This window comes from Carcharodon carcharias, chromosome 9, assembly GCF_017639515.1.
Source record: "Carcharodon carcharias isolate sCarCar2 chromosome 9, sCarCar2.pri, whole genome shotgun sequence".
NCBI lineage: Eukaryota > Metazoa > Chordata > Chondrichthyes > Lamniformes > Lamnidae > Carcharodon > Carcharodon carcharias.
In genome coordinates this window covers 82903003-82929599 of record NC_054475.1, presented here as the reverse complement: position 1 = coordinate 82929599, position 26597 = coordinate 82903003, and the positions used below count along the sequence as shown (strand labels likewise).

Genomic DNA, 26597 nt, shown 5'->3' with positions numbered 1-26597 from the left:
CAGGTTTGACTGTATTGAAGTGATTTTGGCAATAAGGGTGGAATCCTGTTACTTATATTCATTCATGCAGCAGCCTAGTCACTGCCTTTAATAAATACAATTGACAGATAACCATCTAAAATCCCAGTACTGCAAAGTAATGCATTAACACTACTGCACTGCCTGATAGGGTGGTGGAAGCAGATTCAATTGTAACTTTCAAAAGGGAATTGGATAAACATTTGAAAGGGTGATAAAGAATTACAGGGTTATGGGGAAAGGGCAGGAAGTGGGATTAATTGGCTAGCTCTTTCTAAGAGCTGGTACAGGTTCAAGGGGTCCTTCTTTGCTGTGTGATTCTACTGAGCAGTCTTCTGAAACGCCAAACAACCCTAAATAGCAAGAAATGTTCAAACTCTCACTGTAGGGTGGAATGTTCATTGTAGAAGTTCACATGCTGCTTGTGTGTCTATAATCACACAAAAAGTCAGCTAGCAGGAAGAAGGAGTGACATTTACCAACCTGAATTCCACAACTCTAACCACCAGGTATCCATTATGCTACAGTTAACAGGACAAGTTAAATAGAGGCATCTTTCTTCATGTACCTCCGCTGCCACTGTGCCATAATCACTTGTGCTAAATGAGCAGCCAGCTGCAGTTTCTCATTCTTTGGGTGCTGCAGTTTACAGCAAACATTTATGTTGTCGCTTTACTTGCTTCTTTCTGCATGTAGTCATGTGCAGGGTTCCCGTTAAAGTGAAAATTGAATTTAATTTAATTTCATTTGACTTTCTGAGGGTGTTAACATTTACAGGGCTATCAATCATGAATTAATATAATAAAACAATGTCAGTATGTTAAGGAGGGGTGGGGTGGTAATGGTGGAAATAAACTTATAATCTATAAACATTTTGCACTAAATTGAAACAAAATGCAAGCAGATAGTTCATATATGTTTAATGCAGGACAATATAGTGTGAAGTGAAGAATTTTTTAAAAATCCCTTTTGTAAAATGAGCCTTGAGACTTTTTAAGTCCCCAGGATTTTCTAAAATCCTAGCGAGAACCCTGGCTATGTAGTCTGTATTTATTATATTGCGTGTGTTTTAGATCTTCAGAGCATTCAGTCACTAAGTTGCAAACGCATTGTTTTTCTTCTCATTTCATCGCTGTTAATATGCAGCCTGTCTGAACTCTCACTTTAAGCTTGATAATCGATGTCCTGCGTTTAAAGTCAAACACTGTTAACTGGCCGTGCAGCTCAACCTTTAACTCTCAAAAGGCTTTTGTACTGCCTCTCATGCTTCTTGCACTTGTATACTGTTCACAACGCCTTGCAGCTATAGTCTGCTTCAGCTGCTGCCTTGCTTTAGCTATTACTAGTCGCAGGAGAATGGCAGACTGTATGTGTATGCGTGTGTGCGTGTGTGTTTGTGTGTGTTTGTGTGTGTGCGTGTGTGTGTGTGCGTGTACGTGTGTATGCATATTACTTGGTGCATGGGTCATTTTTTTTCTACTTGTCTTAATGAATCCCTCATCCGTAGGCCCTCCAGCCTGGTGCCCTCCAACCTTTACCAAAGAGGCCAGCACTTGAAAAAACCAATGGTGCCACCACAGTGTTTAACCCCAGTGTTTTCCACTACCAACAGGCTCTAGCTAATATGCAGCTGCAACAACCAACATTCATCCCAACAGGTTAGTCCATTATCACTTGTGCTTATTATGCACTCTCTCATTGGAAGCCACTGCTGGAGTCACTGCAAGAATGGTTCATTTCCTTCATGTCAAAATGGCTTTCACTTTTAAAGGAGCTGCTGTTGTTTCCAATTTTAAACTTCAAAATAATACGAGTTGACTTTCTCAAACTCCGGGCTGGGGGAGGCAATGGTGGGGGTAGGGGTGTGTGGGTGGTGGATGGAATCTGCTTTTAGAAATGATAGAACAGCTCCTTTAAAATTGGATGCTCAGGTGTGCTGCGTAACTTTCAGTAAATGTGCAGGATCAAAACAAATAAAAATAGCGCAGCTGTGTTTGGAGCATATTGTGTGAAAAACTCGCCTTCCAAGTACGATTTGTGTTGGTTTTAATATTCTAAGGTGGGGGTGAAATTGAACTTGGCCTGGGACACATATCAGATGGTAATGCTTCAGTCGCCCCTTATACACCCGCCTGATATTCGATTCTCTCCGATTTGCAGCTTGGCCAAGTCCAATTCCATCCCTAAATGTCCTTAATGAGGCGGCATCAATGTTGTAGCTATGAATTAAGATGCACTTTGTAAGTACAGAGAGGTAACTGAATCTTGCATCTTCTGGCTGGGAGGCAGTACATTTTATCTCTGCATTTACTATTGTATCGATTCACGCTTCTCATCATTTCCCAGAGAATTCCTATGATTGCATAGTTTTAGTTCCTCATTTAAAAAACTAAACTCTCACCTTGCATGTGCTGAGGTAATCAATAAAGGTGTCTCTACTGGCTATAATCTGTTCATACAGAATGTGTGTGAACACTAACTGTTTCTAACCAATGTTCCTTTTTTTTTGTTTATCCTTTCAACGCTTCACTGCATGATCTGCAGGCTCAGTGTTGTGCATGACTCCCACTGCAAGTGTTGGTAAGGTTGCAGCTTTATCTCTCTCAAATGTTTTGACCTTTCTTTAACTCGCTCACATTTTCAAAACTTCACTGTGTGTTTGCGTTAGGAAATGTTACTATCAGCCAATATTTAATTCCCGGTTTTCTTACACGGCTAGCCAGTTACTACAAGCTGTCAGGGTATTGAACAAACTGTACAGGTCCTCATTTGGTTACACCCAGAAGTCTTAAGATAGGATTTAATGTCCTCCCCTGAGGCAGGTTTTGAAGCAGGAGGCATTTAATAATGTGTAAGAGTGCATGGTGGGGACTCCACCACCTACCCACCTCTAGAAATTAATTCTAGGGTGGGGAGGCTCGTGGATGGCCTTCCTGTCCCAGTGCCAATTGAGGCCCTTAAGTGGGCAAAGAATGCCCACTTAAGGATCTCATCTCACTGTCGTTGGTATTAAATCTGTCATGTTTGCTTGTGGGCTCCTGGCTGGGGTCCCTTATGCAAAGGCACTCAGTGTCTGATTGAGGGACCCAGCATCGGGTATGGGGGGGGGTGGGGTGGCGCTTTGAGAACCACCCCTCTATCACATGACCCCTCCCCCCACAACCCCCATCATGTCCTCACGAACCTGTGGCCTGGGTCCCTCAGCAACCCTCGGTTTCTCCCCTGATGTATTGCTGGCAGTTGCTGCTGCTCATTCTGGCACTGCCTGCAATGGACAGCTGCCAGCCTCTCATTGGTTGATAGCTCTTAGGAGGTGGGATTTCTGCCCCCACGGTCTTTGATCATGGGGAAAGCCACTGCTGGCCACAGGCACTTAATACTGGCGGCCCTTCCCTAAAAAGCTAGCGGGTAAGCTCCCCCTCTCCTGGATTAAATTCCAACATTACAGTCCTGGAATGCTGAGATTCCAGTGTCGAGTCTTGTTTGCCAGGAGCAATGGTCGAAGAATCAAAGGCAAGACCCAGCTACAGCCCCCTCTACCTATACTCCTTACAAGTGTAGCTCGTGTCATGTGCAGAATCACACCAATAACCTCACTGGACATAACTCAACAACAGCAGTGACCAGAAGTGAAGTCAGGATTCATTAGGAATCAAGGAGGCCTTAGGCGTAGCTATACACAGCCAGAGGCCTTAAAGGGTTAAATTAGGAGGATTGGTTGCAGCTTGGACTGTATTCCTTTGCGTATAGAAGATCAAAGGGTGATCTGGTCAAATATTTAAGATGGCTAAAGGGTTTGATAGGATTGACAGAGGAAAACTATTTCCTTTGTTGGGGAAGTCCTGAACAAGTGAGCATAGCCTTAAGCTTAAAGCTAGACAGTTCAGGTATAATGTCAGGATGAACTTCTTCTCACAAAAATCGGTGGAAATCTACACTTTGTGTGGCACTATTCTGGTGAATCTGTGCTACACACCTTTCAAGGCTAATATATCCTTCCTGAGGTGCAGTGTCCACACCTGCATGCCATACACTAAATGGGGTTTAACCAGAGCCTTACATAACTGGAACCAAAATATTTAGTGAGTATTTAGCAAATACTAAATGGGCTCAGTCTGAAACTTCTGACACATGTCACTGACAGGCATGACAAATGAAGACTTATATTGAATTCTGTTTAATTAATCTAATGTATGAGTTTAAAAACCTTGAGCTTATTAATAGCTGTGGGCAAACACAAAATATTAGCTCATCTTAGTTATGCAGTTCTTGTTCCTCTTTTCTAACACTAGTTTGCAAATATTTAAATGTAAAGGGGTTTGTAATACAGTCACTGCTGTAACTGTCACAGTCTCCAGTGGATGCTCACTGGAGAGGGCCTTCTGCAGCACAGTTTTGGCTCTGTTTGTCCATTGTATTTTGTGCCTCGGGCAGGTCATGACTGAAGTTTCACACATGAGATTCTTAAGCCACTCACTAGGGAAGAGTAGCTGAGGTGGTTTCTTGTTGCATTCCTCAGATTGTACCTTCTCCTAAGTGAGCTTTAAAGAGCCTCATCTACCTTTTACAATGGGAGGGGACTAAGCTTTTTCTAGTGGGAGCAAGTATCCCTCGATGGAAGTCCCTGATGTGGAGTGGCTCAAAATTTTCACCTTCTGACTCAGAGATGGGAATGCTACCACTAAACCAAAAGCTCGTTCTGCTAGTTTGGGGTACAATGTGCTATATTGCTGTCTCCCATTCCCTCTTTGGGTATCCTTCTGTAAGGGTGACTTGGTTACCATTTACAGTTTGAGCAGCAACTAAGGCCGGGCTCTTTCCAGCCCTGCCTTGGTGGGACCCACCATGGGCCAGGCAAAAGCCCATTCCCTTTCAGCAGGAAAGAGCCCGGTGGTGGGCAGGACCAGAAAATCCCGGCCTAAGTATATTTCCAGCTGTTCCACCACGATTGCTGGTAAGACATTAGCAGTGACTGCTGTCAGTATATTTAGTACATACAGGAGCTGGAAAAATTATGCTTTAAACTTGGGTGGCAACACCAGATTTAACCCTTCCTCCTGCCCAAAAAACAAATCTTTATTACCAGCCCAAGGATGAATTCCACACAGAAGCCATATTTGTCAGGTGCATCGTCTTTCTGGTCTTACATCAGCAGTTTGCACATGGACGTTCTACAATGGTAAACCTCAGAGGAGCAACGGCTCAAAGTATGGGATTGCATTTTGTTCTTTACATGTATCCAGATGATGTGTTTTTTTTTTATTTCATTCTAGGGATGTAGTGATTTCTGGGTCTAGTTTCCCTTGAGATGGTGGTGGTGGGCCTTCTTTTTGAACCACTGTAGGGTTCTCACACAGTGCTGTTAGTTAGCGAGTTCCAGGATTTTGACCCAGTGAAGGTGAAGGAATAGTGATATATTTGCAAGTCAGGATGGTGTGTAACTTTGAGGGGAACTTGCAGGAGGAAGTGGTATTCCCATGCATCTGTATCCTTGCCCTTCAGGGTGGTGGAGTTCATGAATTTGAAAGGTGAAGCTGGAAAACTGCCTGGGTCTGCCTGCGAAATAGTCTGATCTTGCTCCATTTTAGCTGAAAACAAAGATATGAAATAACTATATTTCAACAGAATGGAGCAATTGTGTCTGGTCTGCTTTACTAGTGGGAGTTGCTGATAGAAGGAGCAGATAGAGAAATGTGACCCATAGCAAGGGAGAAAAGAGACAATCTCAAAGATGAAAAGAGATAGTATGAAAAATGGAAACAGTTTGTGATAGAGGAGAATATATGGCAATTAAAGGAGAGTACAAAGGAGTCTAGTGTTAGTACGCATTGTCTGTGTGAAGCACGTTCCTTGAGCAGCAATATCAGGGGAAAAGCAGAGTTTTTTATTACGAGGCAGAGGAAGATGTGGAGGTCAAGTCAGTGCATACTGTTCTCACACACTTCCTAATACGAACTTAACCAGTGTGAATATGTGCAACCCTTTGGTGAACCAGGTATCCGAAGGCTGTGCAAGTGAGCTCCAGACTACAGCTCTGCAACTCTGTTAGGTACTACTGATGTGTACGTTTGAGCTTCCAGTTGTGAATACTTAGTTTCTCTGTAGCCTAAGACATGAGTCTGAGTAGATGCTGTTTATCCGTGTTACCACACTCCCTTTCATGGCTGAGAGATTTAAGTGGACATTAGTTGCCAATACATCCATGGATTCTAATATCCAAAGCAGCATTGAAAATTGCTAATGTGTTCAGCTTAGCCTGCTCATTGGAAAGCTAACGCAATTGACTGCAATACTGGCTTTCACTTGCAATGCAGCCTACCTTAATCTCCATTGAAGTAATATTGGCAGGCTATAAAGCCAGCATCATCCCACCCCATCTGGCAAGTTTGGTTCAAATTACTTGTTTGAATGTGTTGCTCTGTTCTGTAACAAAATCCATTACTTTGACCTCTTCCTGGCTGTTTCCCTGAGCCAGCACAAGACCCTTGCACTCAAGTGCCCCAAGCATGTGACCACTATGGTTCTGCTGTGAGCATTTCCAGAAGGCAAATGTGGCACATGGACAACCAAAGTGCCTTGATGGGCAAAAATTCATGTTGAACCACTCAGATATCTAGCACATGGAGATGATGTGTGAATCGTGATGCTCATCATTAAGTTGTTTTCATCCATACTTTGAATCTGAATGGGTGGAGGGTGGTGGTGAAAAATAGAATCGCAGGATATCCAAAATAATTTAAACTATTTTGTTTAGCTTGAGTGCAACAATGACTACAACTTGGTTTTGCAATAGTGACATTAACATAGTAAAAAAATTTGTATGCGCATAATCAGCCAGAAACTAACTGAGTCACACAAAGAGAAATTGTCAGTGTTCATCATTAGTACCCCTCTGATACTGTCAGCAGCTTCTGGAGTGCACACATTGCGCAGTTCAATACAGAAATAAAGAAGTTGCTGTCAGTGATTTAATCTTTCTGCATAGGGTAAGATGTTGGAATCCGTCAAGTCTGCAATCAGTTAGAAATCACTGAACTGAGGAAAACTTTCCCTTTTACCCCATTACTCCTGCTGTAAAAACCCTTGAAAAAGTTGCACATTGTTAAATGAATTGCATCTGAACTTTTAACAGCATCCTAAGTCCATTGTTACTGCTCTACATCCTCAATGGCCTGAAAAAATTGTTTTATTTTTGTGGAATGACAAATTTCTCAATTGGAATTTAAAAGTTCAACATATTTTTTTTTATTTTTATCATATCTCATCTCTGTCCCAAACCTTTTCACTCTGTAAAATGAGAATAACATATGAAGGATAATCAGTACTTTTAACTTCCTGGTTTGCTGTCTCTGAGAATACTTCAATGTGATTGGCTGCATGACATACCTGAGGACATCACTGTTACTGGAGGCTTGCAGGTTACCTTGATTTAGTGCCAGATCAAACTGACCTTGAGAAAGAGGAAATCCAGCCTGCAGAGATTGCTAGATCTTTGTGGGCGGCTTTCTTCAGCATCAGCAGCGAGGACCCTCAATTCCCCACTGGCCACAAAATCTGGACTGATAAGATTTTTCAAAGGTCAGTTTAAAGAAGGATCTTAAAGGAGGAGGGGGACAGGATGGGAAGGCTTGGAGAGACAACTAAAAAGCCTTGGGCCTGAGAAGCTGAGGTACCGCCAACCAATGGTGGAGTGAAGATCAATTTCTATTTCTATGAGCCCCAAACATAGCACTAGCTGTGGGAGTGAGCATGTGTCTAAGAAAATGAGTGTGCATATGTATGTATGATTTTGAGTATGTCTGAGTGTGAGTCTATGATTTTATGTGGAAGTATGTGTGATTTTACGGGCAGGTTGGTGGGTTTTTGGTTGGGATCCTGATTTCGGGGTCAAAATGGGGTCAGGAATTGGCCAATTGGGGTCGCTGTCCTATTAAGTATGGCGTGAGGGCTCTTGAACTTGAAGGGCCAGGAGGAGGTGCCTCACAGCTACAACACCCCATCTAACCACCAGTGTGGAAAAATGCCCAGATATGTTCTGTCCACAAAAACAGGACAAATCCAATCCAGCCAATTACCCTATCAGTCTCGTCTCGACAATCAGCAAAGTGATGGAAGGTGCCATTGACAGTGCTGTCAAGTGACACTTGCTCCACAATTATCTGCTCACTGACCCTCAGTTTGGGTTCTGCCAGGGCTACTCACTCCTGACCTCATTACAGCTTTGGCCCAAACATGGACAAAAGAGCTGAACTCCTGAGGTGGGGTGAGAGTGACTGCCCTTGACGTCAAGGCAGCATTTGACTGAGTGTAACATCAAGGAGCTGTAGTAAGACTGGGTTCAATAGGAAGCAGGGAGACAACTCTTCAATGGTTGGAGTCATATCTAGCGCAAAGGAATATGGTTGTGGTTGTTGGAAGTCAAACACCTCAGTTCTAGGACATCGCTACAGGGGAGTTCCTCAGGGTAGTGTCCAACCATCTACTAACTTACCAACCATCTTTAGCTGCTTTATCAATGACCTTCCCTCCATCATATGGTCAGAAGTGGAGATGCTTGCAGATGATTGCACAATGTTCAGCAACATTTGCGACTTCTCAGATACTGACGCAGTGTGTGTCCTATGCAGCAAGACCTGGACAATATTCAGGCTTGGGCTGATAAGTGGCAAGCAACATACGTGCTATGCAAGTGCCAGGCCGTGACCATCTTCAAGAAGAGAGAATCAAACCATCTTCCCTTGAAATTCAATGCCTTTACATTGCTGAACCCCCCTTTATAAACCTGAAGGTTACTATTAACCAAAACTGAACTGGACTAGCCATATAAATTCTGCAAAAGCAGGTCAGAACCTGGGAATTCCCAGCGAGTAACTCACCTTCTGACTCCCCAAATCCTGTCCATCATCTACCAGACACAAGTCAGGAGTGTGATGGAATACTATCCACTTGCCTGGATGGGTGTGGCTCCCACAACACTCAAGTTGCTTGACAGCATCCAGGACAAAGCGGCCCGCTTGACTGGTACCCCATCCACTACCTTCAACATCCACTCCCTCCACCACTGATGCACAGTAGCAGCAGTGTGTATCATTTACAAGATGCATTGCAGCAACTCACCAAGGCTCCTTTAGCACCTTCCAAACCCACAAGGACAAGGGCAGCAGATAAATGGGAACACCACCGCCGCCACCTGCAAGCTCCCCTCCAAGACACAAACCATCCTGACTTGGAAATATATCGCCATTCCTTCACAGTCGCTGGGTGAAAATCCTAGACCTCCCTCCCTAACAGCACTGTGAGTGTACCTACACCACATGGACTGCAGCAGTTCAAGAAACTGGCTCATCACCCACCTTCCCAAGAGCAATAGTGATGGGCAACAAATGCTGGCCTATTCTGCAATTCCCAGATCCCATTAAAGAATAGCAGCAACCTGCTGTTCAAGTAAGAGAGAAAGTGTCTCAAGATGGAGGTGCCCTCGCTGCAACTTGTTAAACTTTTCAATTAAATAAAGGAATCAGCAGACTAAAGGGGAACCCCACAGCAGGGCAGCCTGCAGCCGGAACTGTGGCCAAGCGGGTGGGAAGGGCCTCAAAGCCTGACAACATTGACTCCTTGATCTGCCACGTGAGGCCGCCCATAGGCAAATGGCCTATTCTGGATGCTGCAGGGGACCTGCAGATTGACCAGAAAACTCCAGTACGCCCCTCAGTTGATAACCCTCCTCCTGCAGGCGGTTGCCCTTCTGCCACTGATCCCACCTCCAGGAAATGGGGGGCGGATGGTGCCAGCAAACTGACACACTGGCTGGCAATCCAAATTTCCATGCCAGCCTTTGTCTGTGCTCGCCCCCAGAGGAGGGCAAATATCCTGTCCTAAGAGTCCAGTATTTTACCAGCCCTCTAGGGATTGACTGGTAGGCAGGGAGCCCATAAAATGGTGATGGTTGGCATGCAGGTCTCCTTCCTACCATCATGCCATCTTGCCAGAGGTGGGGGAAGTGCCATACAGCCCTCCCACCCAGATCCCAATGGAATCATTTAAGTGGCCAATTAAAGGCTTCTCCCCACCCCTGCTGGCATTTAACCAGTGGCAGGGAGGGACCCCCTGCCACATGGTGAGGCTGCCAGGTACACCCTGGCTGCCTCCTGCTAGATTCCAGTGGAGTGGGGGGGGGAGCCCAATTTTTGGGCCAGTCATGCAGACCCTAGCACTCAAGACCCCACTTACCTGGTTGTGACGGTGCATGCCCTTCGCTGCATCCTCCTCCTCTAGGTGCAGCCCCTGCAGTGGCCACTGCTCCTGGTGACACTGCTGAGACTGCTGAGATGGTGGCCCTCTGATTGGCCAACAGTTGCTGGGGGCGGGCCACTGTCCTTAATAGGGGTAGCCATCCCATTGGCTGCCAATTAACTTGCTACAAGATGCAGCCAAGTCCTGCTGATCACTGAAATGGGGCCACCACACACTTTTGGGCCCTTGGCTACCACCACTAAACTCCAGCCTGTGCGTGATTTAGAGTGTGTGAGTGAGTGGAACTGCGGGCAGAATTTTGGAGTTCCACCGAAGTTGGGAACAGAGGCGACAGGCCCCAAAATACACAGGGACAGTTAACTGAATGGAGGCATACACGAGCAGCAGGAAGGCCAACAGCCTGCCTGGGAGTGGGTGCAGCAATAGGCCATCCTGTAGAAGTTCTCCCCACCTCACCACCCACAGTGGTAGGCTGATTGCTTTTTCTATTTTTTATTTGAGCGCTCAAAGAAGTTGCTGAAAGGAGGCCTCCATGTTGAAGCGTCCTGTCAGTCACTTACCCTTTAATGCAACGGGCTGCTCCTTTCAAGCTGGAAGACCTCTGATTAGCCTTCCAGCTTTGTGAGCCTGCCTACTGCCTTCAATTGGACGGGTAGCCTGTCTCCATGCCAATTAAGGGGTGCCTTGGTCAAATCCTAAAAACTGAATGTTTCTTCCCGGGGACGGGTTTGGGACAAAAAAATAGTCCCAACTCCTGTATTCCACTATGGAGAGAAAGTTCAGCCCTGTATGCGTAATTTTGAGTGTGTGTTATGTGTGTATGGGCAGAATTTAGCCCTCAATGGGCAGGCAGGCCCCACCAGCTTGGCAGCGGGCGGGCAGCCAATCGCCACCGCCGAAACAGGCCCTGCCGCCATTTTGAGTGGACGGGCCCATTAAGGCCTGTCCAGCAGGCTGCCCGATGGGAAACGCTATGCGCTTCCTGAGCAGGGGAGAGAGGGATTCACCAACTGTCAGAGTGCGCTCTTTCACGAGAGTAAGTGATATCTCAGGGAGAGTGCTGAAAGTTTTATAAACGTCAAAAATAGAAAAATAAAAAAATTATTAACATGTCCCCCTCATGTGATAATATCACACGAGATGGGACATGTTAATAAATATTACAAAAACTTTACTAAAGTTTTTTAAAACAGACATGAAATCTCATCCCGCCGTTGAAAATCGACTCCATCATGTTCTCTTGCAATGAGATTGGATTGATACTTGCAGCTCCTGTCTTGCCCACTGCATCCACATTCTGTCATTGGCATCTGTATCATCCTCTGTTGCCCTACTCGTTAAACTGCTGATGTGGCCATGTTTTTTCAGAAGCCCGCTGGGGCTCCTGGCCTGCCTGCCAGCCTTAAGGTTGGACGGGCAGGGCCTTTAATTGGCTTAATTATCCTGTCACTGGCCTCAATTGGCCGTTGGCATGTCAGCGGGCGGACAGCTAATTTTGCTGTCCGCCCGCCTTCCTGAATATTTAAATGGGGCGGGATGATGTCGGGGTTCCTCTTGACGTCATCCTGTGTCATTTTCACATTGGCGAACGGGCTCCGCCCCCAGTTCACCTTCAGAAAAATTCTGGCCAATGTGTTTGCCTCAGTGTGATTTTGAGTTTGTGTGAGATTTCTTAAGAATGTCGGTATGACTTTGAGTGGGTGTGAATAAACGTTTGTGTCATTTTGAAGGAGCATGTACAAGTGACAGGGTAAATAAAAACCTGTTTCTGTGATCTTCCATTTTAGTTGTTGCAAAAATGCATTAACATTGGGATATTACCTGTCTCCCTTATTTTTAATCCAACCTGGTTTTCTCCATAATTGTCCTGTAGCTAGCAACGGTGTATTCCCATGAATTAATTTTAACAAGGAACTACAAAATTTGATTTTTCATACTTTTTAAATAATTCCGAACAGAATTTTGTTCAGAGTACCTGTTAAATACATTGCTTCAAAGTCTGTGTTTTATTTTATATAATTACACAAATACATCATTATGTGCCTGATAATGTACAAAGTCTTTTAGAGTGTTTTAAGTTCTCCTTAATTACAATTGTAATAAGCTTTCTCCTTTTTTTCTCTTTTTGTTTTTTTTTATTTCTTTCAATGCTGTCTTGCTTTTTGCACTATGATTGCATGCTGGTGTCACCCTTCATGATGATGTCACATGGCTTGTTGCTGTGATACCTGCCACGCCCGCAATCCACACCACACGCTGCCATGGTTACCATAACGCTACACCCTTCCTGTTTGTCGCTTCCATGGTGTCCCCTACTGAAAGTACCCATGATGCACGGCGCTACGCCCACCACTGTGTCCGCAACAACACCTGCTACCAACGCTCCCTTCGCAGCAACAGCAACAGCCAATCAGGTTCGGCTCTTTAAATAGCTTTTATTTGACATTTCTTGTTCCAAGTGAGCTGTTGCTTTAAAATCAGCACAGATTTCAAAGTATTTCTGTTTGCTAAATTTAAGTTGAGGAAAATTGTTTTAAGACAGGTATTCTTCAGTCACGACATCAGTGTGTGTTATGATCTGAATGTAGCTATGCATAATGTTAGTGACATTATTTTTTTTTCCCTTTAAAAACTGTCAGTTAATTCATTCACTGCACACACTGTTTTATGTAATGTCAGTGCTAGGATGTGAGTGTTAATATATAGGATAAGTTCGTCTTTAAAAGTCACATTTTAATCTGAAATCTTTTCTACTGTAGATGCCCATTTTATCAATAGATGAACTCAGTAGCAGCATGTTTGTTACACAGATGTAGACGTTACGAATAGAACAGTAAGTTTCTTTTAAATACTAATACAAACTAATGAGAACTTACCCAAGCAACAAAATATTATTATTATTCTTATTCTGTTTCTGTGGTGAAACCCAGACATTTAAAAGAAGTGATACTAGTAATGAATGTTCATGTTGCAATGCGTTTATTAGGAAGAGTCATTCATTATTGGACTCACTTTTTCAATCATTTGTACAAGCATGTTTTTAAACATGGAATCTGGCATATTAACCAATCGCATGCACAATTTGTACTTTTAAGTGGTTGACAGTCTATCAAATATTACTATGTGTGGATTATATTGATCTGATCTGGATTGTTTTGAAGTGTTTGATTGTACTTGGGGATATCGTGCTTTGGGCACACATCTGTCGTACCTTCAGGTGTAGCATTGCTACTGGAAGAGGTTAGACACCAAAGTTAGGAACTGAGCGCCAAGACAGGACAAAAGATTTGTTCCAAACAAACTCATCCCAACATTCCTCTCTGTCCTGTTTTAACACAGCTAATGTCAGAATTAAAATAGTACAAAGTAGGTTTTAATGCAACACCACTATGAGAACAGTACTGGCCACAATTTACTACCCATTGATCTAGTTAGGAGAACAGTTTGCATTGCTCCATATTTAAGGAAGGAAGAAAAACAGGCTAGCAAACAAATGCTAGCAAATGAAACTGTCACCACTTGATAAAAAGAAACATACAAACTATCAATGGAAATGAAAACCAGGCTGTTTCTATAGCAGCATTACACCTGAGCGCCAAGTTGAAAATCGACCCCATCATGTTCTCTTGCAATGAGATTGGATTGATACTTACAGCTCCTGTCATGCCCACTGCTTCCACATTCTGTCATTGGCATCTGTATCATCCTCTGTTGCCCTATAGGTTAAACTGCTGATGTGGCCATGTTATTGCCTAACAATTCAATTACCCAGCAGGTGTATTTTATTGAGCATGCAGCTAGGGGAATTTGGTTACTTGGTTGTGTAGTAAGCTCACTGATGAAATGGTCTTTTTCAGTCTTAAGTTAAAGAAGGAAAATATTTACATTCTTAAAGTGTCTTTCCTGATCTCCAGGATATCCCAAAGCACTGTATAACCAATAAACCGACACTTGCAGTCACTGTGCGATGTAGGAAGCATTGTAGCCAATTTGTGTACAGCAAGGTCCCAGAAACTACAATGTGATAACTAGATAATCTATTTTAATGAAGTTAGTTTAGGGTTAAATATTGGCCAGAGTACTGGGAGAGCTCCACTGATCTTCAGTGTTGCAATGGGATCTTTTACACCCGAGAGGTCAGATGTATCTTCAGGTTAATATCTTATCCAAAAGATAACACCTCTGACATTGCAGTCCTCCCTCAGCATTGCATTGCAAGTATCAGCTTAGATTATGTTTGCAAATGCTTGGATTTGGGCTTGATTTAAATTCACACCCACACTCAGATAGGAGAGAGTTATCACTGAGCAATGACTGGCAACTTGTTTTCACTTTCCCATTATGGTGTTGATGCCCAAAGTACCAGTTCCATGTAACTAATGGTAAATGTACAGTAAACTTACTGGATTAGTGGTTAAGAAGACTTGGTGCCACCACTTAGCTGGTACCAGAAAATTTACTCTCGCAATTGCAATGCCCAGGTGATTCCCAAAGTGATATCAAGCCTTGGATATCTTGGGTGCCAATGGTGCCATCTCTTGTTGGTGCTATGATGATAGTGTTCTGCTGGTAAGTAAGCTTTTAAAGAAACAATTGAAAATATTTAACAAAAATACATCCCATTGAAAAGCAAAAACTCAACAAGAAGTATCCATACCTGGATTACAAGGGAAGTTAAGGATAGGATAGAAGAAGCTCATAATGTTGCAAAAAAATCATAGTAAATTGGAGGACGGGAGTGTTTTGGAAGCCAGCAATAGGTGACCAAAAAGTTGATTAAAGGGGAAACAAGAGAGTAAGCCAGACAGAAATATAAAAACAGATTGCAAAAACCTTTACAAATATATTAAATGGAGGAGAGTAGCTAAAGTAAATGTTGGTCCTTTAGAGGCAGAGACAGGAGAAATTATCATGGGGAATAAGGAAATGACAGAGACATATAATATTTTGTGTCAGTCTTCACAGTGGCAGACACAAATTACATAGCAGAAATTGAGGTTAACCAAGGGGCTAATAAGAGTGAGAAACTTCAAGAACTTAAAATCAGCAGAGAAAAAGTATTAGAAAAACATAAGGGTCTAAAATCCCCAAAATTCCCAGGACATGATGGCCTATGTTCCAAGGTTCTAAAAAAAGTAACTGTAGAGATAGTGGTCGCACTGGCTATGATTTTCACAAATTTCCTTGATTTTGGAACTGTCGCAGCAAATTGGAAGTTAGCAAATGTAACACTGCTATTCAAGAAAGGAGGGAGAGATAAAACATGGAACTACAGGCCAGTTAGCCTGGCATCAGTTGACTGCCACCGATTGGATTTTCCCAATGAACATGGGTGTCAGAACCCCGCTGGGCGCACCTTAATTGGCCCGTATGCACAAAATGGCGGTGCAGCCCGTCTCGGCGGCGGTGATCGGCTGCCCGCCTGCTGCCGAGTCGGTCGGGCCTGCCCGCCCGTCAAGGGCAAAATTCAGCCACTGGTGTGGGGAAGCCTGAAAATGATCGGGCTTAAATCTCGCACCAGAAGTGGGGAGTGCCCCCATCAGAAGCCCTCTTCAGACTGCAGGCCAGCAGCCACTTGACCTTCCCCTCCAACTCTCCCCCAACACTCCGATCACCCCCTTTGCACCCCTCCAGGCCTTCCCTGATCAGATTGGCCGGCAGCTCTCGGTAAGGTAGACCTTCCTCCTGAGTGAGGGGCGGAAGTCCCGCCTGCAGCACTGTAAGTGTACCTACAGCATGTGGACTGCAGCAGTTCAAGGAGGCAGCTCACCACTGCCTTCTCAAGGGCAGTTAGGAATGGGTAATAAATGCTGGCCCAGCCAGAGACACCCACATCCTGTAAATGAATTTTTTAAAAAGCTAATTAACGCTCATTCGAACGTGAAATGGCTGCGGGGCACTTGGAGTCAAGTGGTGTTGTGTTCCCCACCGATCCTTTGGATGGTGGGAAGGGAAACACCACCATTTGGAAAATTCAGATGATAGACAGTTTAAGTGAGTGAGCAGCAAAGTGGCAGATGGATTATAATGTGGGAAAGTGTGAGGTTAATCAGTTTGGTCATAAGGATAAAAAAGCAGAATATTTTTTAAAAGGCCTGAAACTTGTAAATGTTGATGATCAGAGGACCTGGGTGTACTGGTACAAGGAACACAGGAAATTAGCAAGTAGGTATAGCAAGTAATTATGAAGGCAAATGGCATGTTGGCCTTTATTGCAAAGGGATTGGAGTACACGAGTAAGGAAGTTGAATTGCAATTGTACAGACTTTGATGAGACCATACTTGGAGTACTTTGTGCAATTCTGATCTCCATATAAAAGGAACGATATACTTTCGTTGGAGGCGGTACAGCGAAGGTTCACTAGATTGGTTCCAGGGATGAGAGGACTGTCCTATGGTGAGAGGCTGAGGAAATTGGGCTTATATTCCCTGGATTTTAGAAGAATGAAAATTGATCTCGTTGAAATTTAGAAGATTCTGAAGGGGCTTGACAGAGTAGGCAGTGAGAGGTTATTCCTGCTGGCTGGCGAATCTGGAAAATGGGGCATATTCTCAGGATAATGACATTTAGGATCATTTAGGACTGAGATGAGACATTTCTTCGCTCAAAGAGTATGAATCTTTGGAATTCACTATCCCAGAGGGTTGTGGATGCTCCATCATTGAATATATTTAAGGCTGAGATAGACAGATTTTTGGTGTCTCAGAGAATTAAGGGATATGGAGAGCGTACAGGAAAATGGAGTTGAGGCAGAAGATCAGCCATGGTCATATTGAATGAATAAGCAGGCTCAAGAGGCCACAAGGTCTAATCCTGCTCCTGTTCATTAAGTTCTTTTGTCTGGTCACATTAGCATGAATGGTGCATAAGTGCATAAGTGCACTTTGGATGAGGACCTGCTTCACACTGAGACTGGCTGCAGAGTTCATGGGCGATGCTTATGAGTGTATCAGGCAATTGCATTACACTTGGAGTATTATGTCCATTTTTGGACACCAAACTTTAGGAAGGATGTGAAGGCTTTGGAGATGGTATAGAGCAAAGTTAATAGAAAGGCTCCAGGGATGAGCGATTACAGTTATATAGATAGACTGAAGAAAGCAGGATTGTCTTCCTTAGAGAGAGAAAGGTCAGAGGAGATTTGGCAGAGATGGTTAAAGCAGTGAAACGTTTAGCAAGAGTACCACAACAACAAAGACTTGTACCTATATCCTGTCTTTAATGTAATTTAACGCCCAAAGGTGCTTCACAGGATTGTTATCAAACAAAATTTGACACTTAGCCATAGACACTAAGGAGATATTGGAGCAGAGGGCCAAAAGCTTGGTCAAAAAGATGAGTTTTATGAAGCGTTTTAAGGAGGAAAGAGGGACAGAAATGGTGTGAGGTTTTGGGAGGGAATTCCAGAACTAAAGGCCTTAGCAGTTGAAGGCACAGCCGCCAGTTGTTGCATGATTAAAATCGGGGATGCTCAAGAGGCCAGAATTAGAGGAGCGCAGATATCTCAGAGGATTCTTGAGGGTTGAAGGAAGTTAGAGTAGAGTGAGGAATTTGAAAACAAGCACGAGAACTTTAATATTGAGGCATTGTTTAGCCAGGAGCCAATGAAGACCAGTGAGCACAAGCGTGATGAGTGAACAGCATTTGGTGCAAATTAGGACATGGGCAGCAGAGTTTTGGATGACCTCAAGTTTATGAAGGGTAGAATGTGGAAGGCTGCCCAGAAGTCTATTAGAATAGTCAAGTCTGGAGATAACAAAGACATGGATAAGGGTTTCAGCAACAGAAGAGCCGTGGCAGGGGCAATGAGAGGCACAATGTTATGGAAATAGAAATAGGCAGTCTTAGTAATGGCACAGCTAAGTAGTCAAAAGCTCATTTTAGAACCAAATATGTTTGGAAAATTTGTCAAATTTGAGAAAATATCCAGAGCTCATTGAGGAAAGCAGAGAAGTTAGAATGGAAGAGGAGTAGGCAGTAACGGTTTAAACTGGCAGTTAGCTTGTTGTTTGGGCTAAAATGCGCCCACTATTAGAGGCAGGGAAACTGAACCGGTGGAACAGAAAAAGGGGAGAGAGGGCAAAGGATGGCGGGGCAAGCGTAGTGTTGCATAGTAAGGAGCTCCCTATTGAAAGCTGATCACCCAGCAGCTATATGCAGATCTAGGGAGAGGGCCGGCCTAGAGATATTTAAGATATAGCTGAGAGAAATTTTTCTCTCAGCGGATCATGAGCCTTTGGAACTCTCTTCTTCAAAAGGCAGTGGAAGCAGAGTCTTTGAATATTTTTAAGGCACAGCTAGATAGATTTTTGATAAACAAGGGGTTGAAAGGTTAATAGTTAGGCGGGAAGTTACAATCAGATCAGCCATGATCTTATTGAATGGCCGAGCAGGTTTGAGGGGCCGAGTGGCCTACTCCTGCTCCATATTCGTAGACAGAACAAATAGATAAGGAGAAAATATTTTCAGTGGCTGATGGCATGATAAGTAGAGGGCACAGGATGAAGGCGATAGGCAAATGACTCAGAGATGACATGGGATAAACATTTTAATGCAACAAATGGTTAGGATTTGGAATATGCTGCCTGACTGGGTGGTAGATACAGATTCAATATTAGCCTTCATTAGGGAATTGGATAAATACTTGAGAAAAAAGGCAGGGAAACAGGGAAAGAGTGGATAAGTGAGAATAACTGGATTGCTGTTTGAAAGAGCTAGCACATACATGATGGGCCTGATGGCCTCCTTCCATGCTGTAACTATTCTATGATTCTATGAAGTGTAACTGCATTACACTTCAAGCAGTCTCCTTTCACCCAGGCTATCAAAGTCTCTTTGGAAACTAAATGCTTGAGGCCATCATTCATATTAGTCATTTAACATCGCAAATTTACAAATAATCAAGTATCACAAGTTCCCTAGTAATCTAACATGATGAAGTCACTTCCCAATATAACACTGTTATACAGTTGATCTTCAGACAACTTTCCTTAGTGGAAACATTTAACTTAATTTATAAGACAGCAGCAGCAACTACACATGTGCATCAAACTCCATAACTAAAGAACTCCCTTCTGCAGAGGTTCCCCACATTGTCAACACATTGGTTTACACAGATCATGTGATCTTACAACACAGGATTATTCTTAAAGCTACAGTCCTACATTTCCCAAAACTATAGTTATGACATTTTTCCCCCTTTAACTTTACTGTACATTTTGTATTTACAAGGATATTTGTCTCATGACATTACAATATTTACATAGGTCGTGAAATTACAAGTTCAGTCTTTCAGGTGATTACCTGATCTGTGTGGAACATTGTAGATCCATGACTTCAGATTTTTTTGTAGGAAACATTCTCTGGAACTGCGTTAATAGCACGTACTTCATTAGGCACAGGCAGTTTAGTGTCTTCGACTCTGACAGAGACATCGGGGATGTCTGTCCTTGGTTAAGCAAAATCAACAGGAACCACTGGTTCAGTAATAGATACAGATAGAACATAATTTTGCTGGTGTTTCTCTCTTTTTCTTAAATAATCCACAGGCTTAAGGTGATCCGGCTCTGCACTTCCATGTGGTATGACAGTGGTCCGGTCTTACTTTACCAGATAACCACTTCCGTCCTCCACAGAATTCTTTACATATGCTCCTTCTTCAGTAAATTGTTGCTCATGACTATGCAAATCATGAATCTCTTTTTGGTTCCCTTGACTTTTCTCCACTTTCCCCTCCAAATTGGGAAATATTAGGCTTAGTCTTGTACAAAGATGGTGCCTCATCAGTATTTCTGCAGGTGTTGCTCCTGTTGTAGTGTGGGGGGGTTGTGGGGGGGCGGCTCTGTAGTGAAATAGGAAAAGAGCAAGTTTGGTCTCCAACGAATCACCTATTAACTTTTTCATTCCTGCCTTAAAAGTTTGCACTGCCCTTTCCGCCAGTCCATTAGATGACGGATGGTATGGTGCAGTCTTCACATGGTTGAATCCATTGGGGCTGATAAATCGTTGGAACTCAGCGCTCGTAAATGCAGTGCCATTATCTGAGACGATTACCTCTGGCAATCCATGGATGGCGTATCTTTGGCATAGCTTTTCGATAGTAGCGCCTGACATTGGCGACTTTACCTCATAAATGTCTAACCTCTTGGAATGAGCATCTATAATCAGTAGAAACATAGTTCCAAGGAAAGGACCGATGTAGTCAATGTGCAATCTCACCCAGGGTCTACCAGGCCGCTCCAATGGATGTAAAGGGGTGCCACCGACAACCTTTGCAGCTGTTGACATTGCACATGGTGTTTTACCACATTTTCAGTATCGCCATCCATCCCCGACCACCAAAGATAACTCCGCACTATCGTCTTCATTCAGGAGATCCCTGGATAGGCACTGTGCAGCTCTACTAAAAGTGTCCCTTCCTTGTGCAGGAACTACTGTCTGTGCACCCCATAATAGAATATCATCTTGACTGCTAATCTCGTGCCTTTGGTTCATCCAATTCATCAGGGACTGGTTTCTGGGACCAACCATGTAACACTTGGTCTCTCACTCGAGACAGGACTGGATCACAATTTGTCCAGTTTATTATCTGCCTGGCACAGACTGGTGAGGAACCTAGAAAATTTATCACTAATATGAGCTTCTGTGGGATTGGGACATGTTCATCATTCTCTTGCAAAGGAAGGTGACTTAGGGCATTGGCATTTGCTATATGAATCCCTGGTCTATGTACAAAAATGTATTCATATGCTGCCAAAATTAGGCCCATCTTTGTGTTCTTGCAGGGGCTATGTGAGGTATAACCTTTCCCTCACTAAACAGACCCAAAATTGGTTTGTGGTCTGATACTATCCATGAAATGTCACCGTGCACGTATTGGTGGAATTTTTTTTACACCAAAAATAATCGACAGACCTTCCTTTTCGAGCTGAGAATTTTCTTTTTTGGCTGTGGTAAATGTCCTGGATACATAGCCTATTGGTCTCTCTGTGACGTCATCCATTTTGTGAGATGGTACCGCTCCCACTCCATAGGGGAAGTATCGCAGGTTAGCACCAATTCCTTCATCTGGTCATAATGTACTAACAAATTGGAAGAGTGTAAGAGCTGTTTTACTTTCATGAAGGCTTCTTTTTGGGGTGACTCCCAAACTCAACACTCTTTTTTACTTGGCAGTGAATATAGAAGGCCAGAGCTGTGGATAAATTTGGTAGAAATCGCCCATAAAAATTTATCATCCCTAAAAATGATTTAAGTTCGGAGGTGTTCTTGGGTGCAGGTGCCTCTCTGATTGCTTTAACCTTCTCTTCAACTGGGTGTAACCCTTAGGCATCTACCCAGTGGCCCAAATAAATGACTTCATTTGCTTGAAAAGTGCATTTTTCCTTCTTCAGACATACTCCTGCTTCTAAAAATCATTTCAGAACATCCTCTAGGTTAGCCAAGTGTTCCTGTTCTTTGAATCCAGTTATTAGTACATCGTCCAGGGCTTGAGTTGAAAATGTCCTTTAATGAGCTCCACTAATTCACTGAAAGTGTTTGAACCTGGGGCACTGGGGGCCATCAAGCTTCAAATTAAACTGTAGGTCTTGCTGCCACAAATACTCAGGAGAATCACTCTCCTCTTTTCCTCCCCCGTGATTTTGTTTGCTTGAAGGAAGAGCACAAGACATTCTATATATTGAGACCAATCGTCTGTGGCTGGCTCAAAGGGAACAATTCTGACAAACTGTGGCATTTTGGATAAGAATATCTTCTTTTATTTTTTTAACAAACTTATACTCACAATTGCTGGGTGAGGTACAGCAACGAATCTAATTTATCATTGTCACCAGTTTGTTATAGAGCTGATCTTCAGACAGATTTTCTTAGTAGAAACATTTAACTTTATTTACAAGACAGCAGCAGCAACTACATGGGCAGTATTTTATGGCTGATGTGCAGGTGACAGAGCCTGCACATCAGCGCTTAAAATGTCGTGCGAACATCCCAACGTCAGCGTGCAGCATTGCGATATTTAGCTGGGCGGGCGCTAAGAAGTGCAATGCGTGCCCGCCATTAACTAAAGGCCTTCTTAAGGCCCTTACCTTGGCAATTGACGCCCATTTTGAGGAGCACGTGCGATCTTCGCCATGGCGCACAGGCCCAAGGGGCAGGCAGGTAACTGATTTTTAAACAAACCTCATCCACGGGCAGGATATGTGGGCTCAGAGAGGTTGTTCATGTTTTTTCTGAAGTATTTAATGCAGAAAGTGTTTTAAACTTGCCTGTGTGATTGTTACCTATTCACATCGATTTCCAATAGCTTTCTCTGTACTTTGAAGCTTCAGCTCACCAGTCTGCAGACAGTAATCTTTATCAGGCCTGCAGCTTTCTGGATGCCTCCATTTAGCCTGGGTATGGGTTCTGACATCTCCACTGGAGACAGCTCCTCTGAGGAGGAAGGGAGGGATAGAATAAGGAGGAGGCCAGGAGTGGACAATCAGCCTCCAGGGGAGCCACCTTTGGGAGGCCAGGCGCAGGCACAATGGGCGCAGGGCTAAGAGGTTGTCCAAGGTGGAAGGGGCCGTAGAAGATGCCACTATCCTGCTGCCAGGGTATATAGGCAGTGAAGCAGCTACCTCAGTATGACTGAGGTGCAGTGCCAAAGGAGGCTCCGTCTTTAAAGGGAGACAGCCAACTATATCTGTCAGATGATTGGCCCTGAGATCTCCCCTAACTGTGTGGTGGACACCCCACGCCAGCGGCTCTGAAGGTCACAGTTGCCCTCAACTTCTATGCATCTGGCTCCTTCCAGGGCTCGGTGGGTGATCTTGCGGTGTCTCCCAATCAGCTGTTCACACTTGTGTCAAGCAGGTTACAGACACTCTGTTCAGACGGGCATTGACCTTCATCCACGTCCGCTGTGACCAGGCAAGTCAGGCACAGCGGGCCAGGGGCTTCGCAGCCATTGCTGGCTTCCCCCATGTCTGTCCAGGATGCAATAGACTGCACACACGTGGCCATCAAGACGCCAGCAGGTGAGCTCGGTGCCTTCATCAACAGGAAGGGCTTCTACTCCATAAACGTGCAAATTGTGTGTGACCACAGGATGCAGATTCTACAAGTCTGTGCAAGGTACCCAGGCAGCTCCCACGATGCCTACATCCTCAGACACTCCCAGATGCCGGGGCTCTTCAGTGCTCCAGCTCGGCTGGATGGTTGGCTGCCGGGTGACAAGGGCTATCCCCTCAGAAGGTGGTTCATGTCGCCTCTCCACCATCCAAGAACAGAAGCTGAGGAGCGCTACAATAGGAGCCTCCATGAGGGCTGTGGTGAAGAGAACCATCTCAAAATGCACTTCCATTGCCTGGACCGCTCAGGAGGCACACTCCAGTATCCCCCAGATTGCATCTCTGTGATAGTGGTAGCATGCTGCACCCTGCAAAATCTTGCGCTGGAAAGGGGGGATGCAGTTGACGACGCAGACCTTGACGCCCTGGATGAGGCTGCACATGATGAATCCAGCAGTGGCTCAGAGGATGAGGAAGCACAGGGCAATGATGAGGGGCAGCACGCTGACCCACTACTACACCAAGGAGGCAGAGACACCTGGGACAATTTAATCCAACCAACATTCAGCTAGCTCCACACACATCAATCAGCAGGAGCAGCATTGCCTGACACTTCCACACGTGGCACTTAGGTGCTACATCTTTCACCTCATCAGCTGCAACTAAGGGCTTAGTACAGAAACATCAATGTCCACTCAAACACTCATGAGATGTCTGTGAAACATACAAATGCAGCACAAAGGAAACACCCTCATCCATGGTCAGAAAAGTGGACTTTATTCTGTCCAAAATAAACAACAAACGTCGCTCTGACGCAGATAATGAAACATTCCCTAATCTAGGGCCAACACAAAATCACCAGTAACAAACCTGGGGAGTGCCTAATGTGCCTTAAGCTTCCATTTGCAGGTGCTGTGTCTTGGTGCTGCCCCATTGCTCGGAGTGGCTTGTGAGACAGCCTGCTGACTCTGCTGACCTGTTGGCATTGATGACCTTGGCGGACGTCCTCTGGCCCGTGGAGCCTGTGATGGCCCTGCCTGGGAGGGAGAGGCCAGTTCCAGAACTGGCACCTCCCCAGTTGTCGCAGCCTCAATGGATGCAACAGTCACTGGTAGAGGGGCGGATGAGCTGCTGCCCTCATCCAGAGCGCCCTGAGAGGAGCTCGCAGCTATGACAGGCAGCTGCTGCGCTGGCGTGAGGTCACATTGGACCTCCCTGCTCACCGCAGATGGATGGGCACTGAGCGGTGACACTTGGTGCCCAAAATATCTCCCACATTAGGAATGACCACCTGTGGCCATTACCACTTTGAGGGCTTGCAGGTCAGAGCGTAACCCAATCAGAAGATTCTCAATTCGATTGAAGCCCCTCTCCATGAAAGTCGCCAATCTCTCAATGGAGGAAGCCTGAAGTTCTGTCCTAAGGTTCATGCCTTCATTGACATCTGCCTGGACTCCTCCACCACAGAGACCAACTGAAGCACACCCTCATGCAACCCTGCTAGACGTTCCCGCGCACCCTGCTGCTTGTCCTGCAGCTGCTGCATGGCTGACATCTCCAGAGGCAATTATCACTGCCGAACTCAGCATGTGCCTGGTCCCCTGCAGTCCTCCAGCTGCTGGTGCTATCGGCACTCTCTGTCCATGCCATCTCCTCCAGCGATTGTGAAGTGCCCTCTCCACTGTGCCCTGGGACACTAGCTGACGTCATAATCCCCACCGAAGTGTTTGTCACTGCGCTGGTGCCTGGCTCGCGGAAAAAATGTGATGCATGTTGCAAGTCTTGGCCCTCGGGTGTTGAGAGGGGGACTCCGGACATGTTGGGGGTGGCAATGCACTGGTGATGCTGAAATCAACAACAAGGACAGTGCATCAGTTAGCGTTCAGTCAGTAACACCTTTCATCCCTTTCGCACCCCCCCCCAGCCTCATAAGTTCCTCACCCTTCAAGAATCTAAGGAGACAAACATTGGTGGGGTGGTAAATAGTCAAGAGGAGGCCCAAGCATTACACGCGCATACAGACAGGCTGGTCAGATGGCCTAAGGAATGCCACATGGAATGTTAAGGGGATAAGTGTTCGGTTAAGCACTTGGGCAAGACAAGCAAGGTACGGGAATACATGAGTAATGGTAGGACCGTGGAAAGTCACGACAATTACAGGGACCTTGCTGGGCAGACCTGTTAAGGAACAGAACAGGAACATAAGGTGTTTAACAAGGTCGAAGACAGACATGCCTTCATTAGCCGAGGAATAGAATGTAGGAAAAGGGAGGTCATGTTGCAAGTGCAGAAAACGCTGTTGAGGCCACATCTACACTTCTGCGTCCAGTTGTGACCTGCGCTTCATGGGAGGGATGGCGTTGGAGTGGGGAGAGTGCAGAGGTACCTGACCGGGATGCATGCTGGCCTGGAGAGTTGGAGTGATGAGGAAACATTGCAAACACTTGCAACATTTGCCGTGAAGCACAGGAGATTGACAGGTCATATTATTGACCTTCATACCGTTATGAGGGGCATAGAACTGGTGGACAGAAGGCAACATCTCCCCTTGGTGCAGGGATGACTAACGTGGTGGCATTTATCTAAGTTGACTGCCATGAGGTTAACAGGTGAGGTTCTGAGGACCTTTTGGACAGAGTAATGTGGGACGCACTGGCTGAAAGGGTGGTGGAGGTACAAACCCTCCTAAGATGCAATAAGTCTTTGGATGTGCAGCAGCGATGCCATGGCATGTAGGCCATGGGGATAGTGGTCACAAATGGGATAAGGCAACTTTGGAAGTTGCTAGAAACGCGCATCCTCAAGGGGCCGAGGGACCTTTGTGTATGACCCATACGTCAGACTGTATCAGTCTGTGAATGAGCAGTGTTGCTGCATTAATGATTGCAGCAACCATCAGTGCTTTGGATGGTGGGGAGACAGAGTGGATGGGACTGTGGACCTCAAACACCTGGCCGCTGCACCCCAGCCTCGCCGACATCTGCCGCCCTGGCCGTCTGCTTCCTCCCCAGCTCCATGGCCTGTTCCTCATAAGTGGTGAGGCGCTGCAGCACAGCGTGCCCACCACCAGTCCACTGCTGCTCCCACATATTGTGCTCTGTTTTTGCCTGCAGAACATAGAAGAGGATTTATTGGGGCTGATCGCTTGTGTACTCTGCACCCGCACATCGCACCCCAACCACAGTGGCCCATCTGAGGCCTCCAGTAGCTCCTGTCCACACTACTGGTGATCAGTCCCCAGAAGATAGTACAGCTGGTCCCAAACCCTTCCC

General features: G+C 45.0%; 1 protein-coding gene across 5 annotated transcripts in view; it reads left to right on the top strand.

Moving 5' to 3' along the window:
• LOC121281860 (muscleblind-like protein 3) overlaps positions 1-26597 on the top strand; it is a 185715-nt gene that overhangs the window by 145127 nt on the left and 13991 nt on the right. For 2 of the 5 annotated variants that reach the window (XM_041194940.1, XM_041194941.1), the window contains exons 6-9: positions 1526-1676; positions 2563-2598; positions 12595-12686; positions 13032-13105. In XM_041194940.1, the coding sequence (XP_041050874.1) occupies positions 1526-1676; positions 2563-2598; positions 12595-12686; positions 13032-13088 (336 nt within the window). In that variant the 3' untranslated portion in view covers positions 13089-13105. The remainder of the gene's footprint in view (positions 1-1525; positions 1677-2562; positions 2599-12594; positions 12687-13031; positions 13106-26597) is intronic. The other 3 variants (XM_041194943.1, XM_041194942.1, XR_005943968.1) reach the window with 3 other exon arrangements.